General features: G+C 41.4%; 1 protein-coding gene across 2 annotated transcripts in view; it reads left to right on the forward strand.

The window, feature by feature from the left end:
• The window catches only part of MB21D2 (Mab-21 domain containing 2), a 105119-nt gene extending 99347 nt beyond the window's left edge, over positions 1–5772 (forward strand). The window contains exon 2 of one of the 2 annotated variants that reach the window (XM_033091482.1): positions 511–3367. In XM_033091482.1, coding sequence (XP_032947373.1) covers positions 511–1691 — 1181 coding nt within the window. In that variant the 3' untranslated portion in view covers positions 1692–3367. Of the gene's footprint in view, positions 1–510 lie in introns of both variants that reach the window. The other variant, XM_033091491.1, reaches the window with a different exon arrangement.
• The last annotated feature ends 3041 nt before the right edge of the window (positions 5773–8813 follow it).

The following is an 8813-nucleotide window of genomic DNA, read 5'->3' on the forward strand; positions in this document are numbered from 1 at the left end:
TCACCGCACCCTGAAAGTGTCCCACTTTCAATGTCCACAGCCCACATTGAGAATGACTGGTACAGAGAAAGGTTTTAAGCAGGGAGCACCAAGGGGAGGGAGATTGCTTCGGCAAGAGAAGGAAGAGCCTGGCTTTATGGGATCGCAGCAGAGATGGACAGCGGGGAAGGAAGAGTTGAAGCTCACTGAAGTTTTCAGCCTGGGTGACTGAGTGGATGGCAATACCATTAACCAAAGTGGTGACTGGGAGAGGAGGAGCCCTGGTTTATGATGGAAAATGACACTGCTATTACTGTGAGAGAAAAATCGATCATGATTCTCCCGCTTGAAAAAGGATGGATTGGAGCACTGAAGAGAAAGAATAAAGTGCTATTAGCTGGGTTTGTGCCGGAATATGAGATCTGGTTTTGTACTGATAATATATAGTGGTTTTGGAAGCTCGGCACATTCTATATTGATGCATAAGACTCTTGTGCTTCCTGTAATAGCGTTTTCTCTTTCTATTTCTAGGAATGGTGCAAAAGCTGGACCAAAAACTTCCAGTGGCCAATGAGTACCTGTTGCTCTCTGGAGGAGTCCGGGAAGGTGTGGTGGACCTGGACTTAGATGAGCTCAACGTCTATGCCCGGGGGACTGACTACGATATGGACTTCACCCTTCTAGTGCCAGCTCTTAAGCTGCATGACCGTAATCAGCCTGTGACACTTGATATGCGCCACTCAGCCTTGTGCCACTCTTGGCTGAGCCTGCGGCTCTTTGATGAAGGTACGATCAGTAAATGGAAAGACTGCTGTACCATCGTAGATCACATCAACGGTGCCACCAACTACTTCTTCTCCCCAACCAAAGTGGCCGACTGGTTCTATGACTCCATCAGCATCGTCTTATCTGAGATACAGAAGAAGCCCCAGCGAGGGATGCCAAAGGTGGAGAAGGTAGAAAAGAATGGGACCATCATCTCCATCATTCTGGGTGTAGGGAGCAGTCGCATGTTGTACGATATTGTCCCTGTGGTATCTTTCAAAGGTTGGCCTGCAGTAGCCCAGAGCTGGCTCATGGAGAACCACTTTTGGGATGGGAAGATCACTGAGGAAGAGGTCATCAGTGGGTTTTACCTGGTGCCTGCTTGCTCCTTCAAGGGTAAGAAGGACAATGAGTGGCGGCTGTCCTTTGCCAGGAGCGAGGTGCAGTTGAAGAAGTGCATCTCTAGCAGCCTCATGCAGGCTTACCAGGCCTGCAAAGCCATCATCATTAAACTCCTGTCCCGGCCCAAGGCGATTAGTCCCTATCACCTGCGGAGCATGATGCTCTGGGCCTGCGACCGACTTCCTGCCAACTACTTGGCTCAAGAAGACTATGCAGCCCACTTTTTGCTGGGCCTCATCGATGATCTGCAACACTGTCTGGTCAACAAGATGTGCCCCAATTATTTCATCCCTCAGTGCAACATGCTGGAGCACCTCTCAGAGGAGACGGTCATGCTCCACGCGAGGAAGCTCTCCTCCGTCCGCTCAGACCCCGCAGAGCACTTGCGCACCGCCATCGAGCACGTCAAGGCAGCCAACCGCCTAACGCTGGAGCTCCAGAGGCGAGGCAGCACCACCAGCATCCCCTCCCCGCAGTCCGACGGAGGCGACCCCAGCCAGCCTGATGACCGTTTGGCCAAAAAAACTGCAGCAGCTTGTGACTGAGAACCCGGGGAAGTCTATCTCTGTCTTTATTAATCCTGATGATGTCACAAGGCCCCATTTCAGAATCGATGATAAATTTTCTGAGCATTTTGCTGCCTCTTTGTTTTTTTTTTCCCCTTCCTGATTCTAAAACTCTCAGTGTGTGGTGTGGTTTGTGATGCTGTCTTTCCGTTTTTGTTTTTTGGTTTTTTTTTTTTTTTACATATCCAGCCTGGATTGGATCTGTTAAGAACACATTTTAAGTCTCCTGTTTCTGCAGGATGGTGCAGGCTCTGAAGCAGTATGTTACTATTTCATACTCTTCCTCTGGTTTTGTTGTTTACTTTTTGTAGTTATTGTCACACAGTTTTTTGTTTTGTTTTGTTTTAAAGGAGAACGTGAGCCATAGGTGAAATTGCCCATGAATTCTCTTGCTTTTTTCTGTTTTATACTTTGTACAGATTTGTTACTAGGGATGGGGAAACAAATCTCTGACACTTAAGGATTATTTTTTTTGTTTTGTCTTTTTTTTAAAAAAAAAAATGAGCTTTCATCATGACAGATATGTAAGAATCATCTGAACCTGGGAACTACCTGGTATAGTAGCTGGATTGAGTTCTTTTGACCAGTGTCCAGGGTACTTTTCCCCTTTCCACCCTACAATGTAGACTCTGAAAGTGATAATGCTACAAATTGTGTTTTGAAGCATCTTCATTGAATGTAATTGTCCTCAAATCGGAACTTTGGATGGTTTGGAAGGTTTGTTTGACAACTTTCTAAACAGAATTAAGGTTTCCAAATGGTAGTTTTAGTGAGTGTAATTATTTGAAGCCTTATTTAAATCCTGTTAAAGAACATACCATTATAATTGTTATTTGCACTAATGAAATCTTTGCCATTGTCAGAGTTCCAATGTGTGTGTTTCAATATAAATTGACATCCACTGTTGAAATGCTGTCATTTTTTTTCATGTAGCCCGTTTCTTTCAATCAATAGAATGATTCTTTACATCTGTTCAGTTCTGCTTTAATTGTGGGGTCCTATTGTCCCCTCTTTGATATTCCTGGTTCCTATCTTACTGAGAGAAGTTTTTAAAGCTTTACACCTGCTAAGGGACTTTACCTGATGCTGGGGAAAATATATACTTGATAGAATAGGTCTTTGTACGTCTTTCTTTGGGGTTAGAGAGATAAGCTTTTTTGTAAAGTTTCTTTGCTTGTAAGAGTTTTAAGGAAAACTGGCAGGAAGAATTTATAATCCCCAAATAGAAGATACCTGTTCAAAAGCAGGTTTCGCTATAGAGAAGGAACCAGGACATGTCTGTGGGGTGGCAGCCTTGGTGTCACGGTATCCTCTTTTCATGAATGAATTACTTGCCAGGTTTTGGTGCCACAAGCATTAGCTTCCTGTTTTGGTATGGACTCATGGCAAACGTGTTTGAGAGGTCAGGGAGCCTTCTGATCTCTCAAAGGGTTACAATGATGTCTGCTGTTGGAAAAGGTCAAGCAACATTTTAGTTTTGATCTTGAATGTCCAGACTTGAAGGTTCTCTTTTGGCCAATTGAAATCAGGCATATGTGGTCGGTCTTGGGTTTTTGCATGGGAATTAATGTAATGCTTATAAATGAAAATGAAATCCTTCAACCATCTCCAGTCAAACACAAAAACAATGATAATAAAAAAACATACTGGCTTTGGAATTTTGTTGTTGCTATTGTTAGTTTGTAATCTGGAAATTATTTTCTTATTAGTAATACCAACAGTAATTTTCAGTAAAATTGGGAATTGCTATTGTCTTTGAGGCCAGATGTTCATGTAGTGAACACCCAGTGTTCTTTCTTCCCTTTCCCCAGTTTTCCTACTAGTATCTACCTATCCTCCACGTAATCCATGTCCTTCTCGGGAAATGACTTCATCCCCAGCTCCAGACTGCACTCTGATTGGTGTAGGCCAATTGTCGTAACCATTTCAATGGCCACAATCGTTATTCAGGGATTGGGCATGGAATGTAAGCTGCTCCAGTTGGAGACGTATTCAGGATTCTAGCTTGGGATGCTGGGCAGAGGCATGCCTTCTAGATACTGAAGAAGAAGAAGCAGTGGCCTCTGTCGCTCTGACAGCTATCTCATAATCATGACTAGAGCCAGCATGTGGATGAAACTGGCATTGGTTGATACTATAGAAAGATGGGGGGGAAAACCAAAACAAAGCATGAGTCCCCAGACACTGCCCTGCCCCCTCGCCAAGTCTGAGGCCTCTCCTCCCACTGGATTTTCTAGTTAAATGAGTCAACACTTAGTTCTTTTAGCAGTTTGAACTTGGTTCAGTTCATCAAAATAGTTAACCTGGTGTACCAAACTATTCCAGTGTATTTAAACTATTTAAATTGATGTGTGTTTCCTTTTGGGGTAGATATCAAAGAAAATCCATATAGTTTTTCTAAAAGCTATTATTTCCTATCTGATTTAATTAATTCCAAAGAATATTATAGCCTCTCTAACTAATAAATATGTACCTGGTAAAGTCTTAAGATTTATGCTTTGATCATTATGCGAAACTTCCTAGGTTAAAAGAAATCGTTATACACCACTGAAGTAGCAAGCATATTCAAAGGCGTTGGCTACCTTTAAAGTCAACTATAAACTGCCATAACTGTGTTTTGAATTGGCATCTCAAATACAATTAGCAATATTTATGATATTTTAAATGCTGTGCTTTCCCACAAAATTTCATTACAGGTGTCATACGAACCTAGTTTCTGTGATCTTCTTGGCACTTTTTTTCCCCTTCCTTTTGCCATCGCTAATCCTAGTGAAGAACACCACAAATTCTCGATTGTACTTAATTTAAAAAGTTCAGAGGCCCCCAGGATCTAGTCCTTTTAAAATTCTTTTTTAATTCCTGGAATTTGCTATCAGTGCCATGAGCCTGAGACTCTTAGGCCAGAAATTGTTGACGCTTGCTAGAAATAGGATGTCGTCTGATACCTTTCCTTGTCTGAAACTTAGAAAATCTTTGAACTGCTAACCTTTTCTTCTGATATCCAGAAGATTGGTTAAAATCACTTCTGTTTCAAGTACAACATAAGATGCCTTAAGATTGGAGTCATACTTTCAACATTACTTATAACAGATTTTTTGGGGGGTGGGAATTTACAGGCTGTGACTCAACAAGTTTTCAATTCACCGATGGGCCCTGGTTTCCCATATTGTAAGAGTAGATTATTTTCTACCCTCTGCCTTTCTCATCTGAAATGGAAGTTCCAAATAGGAAAAGAAAAGATTGGTTTTAGAGTGGATGGAGTCAATCAGGACCAGACATTTTAAAAGGAAGAATATCCCTGAAATGTACAGAATTATTTCAGAGGACACGAGAGGCAGGCATGCATGGCTGGTTTTACTTTCAGGTGCAGCTGTGAGGAAGCAGGGAGGAGGCTTCTGGGGTTAGGTGAAGAGCTCCTAATGACTTGCACCCCCTCTTACACACGCACGCGTGTACTCGTTTTCACACCACTGATTGCAGGTTTCTTTAGGGTGACTGTTTTGTAACACTTCCTGGGAGGATTAAGCCCATAGCTTATTCACACTTAGCTGGTCATAGCTAAGTGTTGATTATATTGGATCAGGTCATTACCTTGCTGAGAAAAATGTCCTGACCTGGAGTTCAGCCTTGGATGGAATTGCTGAGAAGGAAAAGGAAGCTTGTGCTGGACTCAGGTCAGCGGGCTTCCTGCTGCCCCAGAGCTCTGCCGTGGTCTTCACGGAGGTACCTGGACTTCCATCCTGAGAAGCTATCTCCAGAACCTTCTCTCTGGAGTCGTCCAAGCGCTGCTTGTATGGCTGTTTTATTTCCCAGCTGGTCATTCATAGAGGTCAGGGAAAGATTTTTCTCTCCCACTCCCCGTATTCTGACCTGGAGGATAAAACTTTTTGCCATTAAATGGAACGCCAACTACTACTTATATTCAAGGAAAGATGGGCATCACCTCCTGTTACTGTTACTTTATTAGTATCAGGAAAATACATATGCATTTTTAAACTGATGGAACTGATGTAATGAATGCTCCTATCAGAGGAAAATAGCCGGTTTAAAAAATGTTCCTTTTATGCTGTAATGTTCTCAATAGGTAAACAAAGAATGTATGATCTAAACATTGTTTAGAATAAATATGTGCCAGTGGAGAATTATTTGTAACATGTCTAAAATTCTACCTGCTGTTAATTAGCTGGAAAATGTAATTTTTTACTTTTTAAGAAAACATACATTATATACAGTAGAAAACAAGCTGTAATAATTTAACAACAACGATTGTGTTTCTTTCTCTATGCCCATTTTATAGTGATACCCTATTAGTGCATTTAAAAGCAGCATGTTGCATAGATTGTGCCATTTACTAGATGACACTGAAGTTTTCAACTAATGTCGTGTGACCCTGATTTTCTAAGTTTGGGTGGCAGTTTTCAATCTCCAGTTGGGTCCTGGCATTTGTCAAACATTGGGAGACCATATGCCCGGGTCTATGTGCTTAAGAATAATGCAGAAACTTCATAAAAGTCAAATATTTATCCCCCATGTAAAAGCACTGTTATTCAAAGATTTCTAAAGACATATTTAACCTTATTTTGGAATGGCAGCTGAGATGAAAGTGTTTGCATTTCTAGACCACTTTCCATTTCTTTTCAGGATGAACAGACTCTTACTGTGACTTGGGTAGGGTCCCACACGTTGCTACATGTTTCATCTGCCATCTTCTGCTTCACCAATTAATTACAGAAGCTAAAGAGAGCTAAATGTGGGTAGAGGCTAAAATGTGTCTCTTTGACTTTACATCGTTACTTGTAAAATGAAGACTTGGGGTAGCTGTTCCCTTCGTTTCTGGCTTTTCCAATCTAAAATTTGCCTATGTTGCCACGCTCCATTTCAAACCTGTAAATCCCTCTATGTACACACGTGAAATTAATCAATGACAACTTGTGAGGGGTAAGTGGGATTTGCAGACCCAGGCAGGGGCTCCAGAGGAACTGAGGTGGGTGGAAATGACAGGTAGTGCTTAGGTAGGCTACATTAATGAGAGGACATTGCTTTTGTTTATCCTTTTTCATACCCCCTCTCCACTACTTCCTCTCCAGGGTGGCTTTATTCTGAGAGCTCCCCAAGGCCAGCCTCAAGGTCCTGAGTACAGATCCCTCTCTGCCCTCTGCACAGCTGTGTTTGTGACATTCTAAAAAGCTATGGTTTACAAAAGGACTTTACTGGTCACTAAATATAGCTGGAGCATTGACCTTAGCAAACTCACACATCAGTTTGGTTCAGCTGTTTTTATACAAAAATTCCGGGAGAAATAAAACCATTCGGGAGTTTGCATGACAAGAAGGTAAGACTATATTGGGTATATCCTCCTCTTAAATGTGATCTCTACCTACCGGGTGTTCACCTTGTGCTGGAAACCTTGGGGGCAATGTCTCCCATCATAATCCTGTGACTCTGACAAGACCACAGCATGACTCCAGCCAGCGAGACTTTTTTCTCTTTTTTTTTTTGCTGTCATATTGACCTTCCAGTCATCTTGTGTGTTTTTATGCTGATAGTGTGGATAAGCGTCATAGCAAAGTGTAACAGAGAAGGGGGCAAAGCGACACAGTCCGGGAATGGGTTTCTCCTCTTCACAGTGAAGGTCCTGGAGTAGAAGAGCTCTGAACTTTGGCATTAACTGCCTGTGTTTTCCATACATTCCATGCCCAGACTCAGTCCTCTCAATTGTTCTAACAACAGCTATGTAGGACATTGAATGGCCCCAGGTCATTACCTGAAATTCCCTTTTCTACCCCCCAACTTAAAATATCCTGCAATCTTTTGGTAAAAAACCTTATGCTTTAATCTCTCCTAGTAGAATTCTTAGACAAAGCCTCTTTTTTTCACTTTCCTATTATGTGTGAGAGAATCACTGTGTTCTGAGTATTCCTACCAGCCAGCCAAAAATATTTTGACAAGCTTTTCTGAGGTTTGTATTATGAAAATTATAGGTATTAGAGGGTTTTAAAAATAAATTTACAGACTATGCTTGCTCAAACTACACATTCTCTTAATTCCAAAATACTATTATGCAAAACCCTGCCCCCCGTCCCCCGTTAAGAATCATTTATCTACATGAAAGGACAAGTAGATATTGAAGGACTTCTCTAATATCCTTATGCCTGAATTGATGTCATAAAAGTACCTGTCTCCCTGGAAAGAAGGATTCACAAAGAAATATCTGTAGCTGGTCGGTCTACAGTTTTTGTTCAAGTCTTGAATCCCCACGGTGGAGTAGGGCCTCGTGGAGTTTTAGCCTCGTGAAATGGAAATGAATGTAGGGGGAACACACTGTCCCTAGATGCTCAGATTTAAAAAAAAAAAAAAGTTCTAGCTACACCCACACAATTGTGTAGTATGGTATTATGTTAGTTCAACAAAATGGGAACCTTTGCCCTGCACCTGTCTTTCAGAGCACTGAAGGAATGAATGTACCTTTAGTTAGTGACCTCACATTATCTAGCCTTGTGACTTTATTCTGGTTACTTTCACTCTCTAATTCAGTTTTCCCAGTTGTTATTTGAGTGCAATTTGAATGGGTTGGATTTTCAATGTCCACCGTAGGAAACACCACAGTGTCTGGCAACGGGCCTCCAGATCCCTCACCTTTGACTCATCGGAGCATCTCTACTTTTTTCTGCCTTACATGTTAGAGTTCCCCATAATAAGTTATTTAAAGAAAAGGTGTCACTCTCCTAAATATTTAAAAACATACAATGAGATTATTTCTAAAGGTCTTTCTAGATTTTGCAAGGGTCAGTAGTTCTGGAAAGCAAGTGTTAAATCACTGTGTTGGGGAGTGAAAGGAGTGGATAACATTTCAATACTTAATTATTCACTCAACAGACATTTACTGAGCACCTCAGGAAAAGAGAAAGAACAGTTTCCAGCCTCGAAAAGTTTTTAGTGTAGTGCAATGGAAGTGAATGTTAAGGGAGAGCATCAGCCCTAGATTTTCAGATATAAAAAATAAGTCACATGCACAACATTGTGAATGTAATTAATGCCACCGAACTATGCATTTAAAAATGGTAAGTTTGTCTTATATGTATATCATCAACATTTTACAAC

The sequence above is a fragment of the Rhinolophus ferrumequinum genome, chromosome 2 (genome assembly GCF_004115265.2).
Source record: "Rhinolophus ferrumequinum isolate MPI-CBG mRhiFer1 chromosome 2, mRhiFer1_v1.p, whole genome shotgun sequence".
NCBI lineage: Eukaryota > Metazoa > Chordata > Mammalia > Chiroptera > Rhinolophidae > Rhinolophus > Rhinolophus ferrumequinum.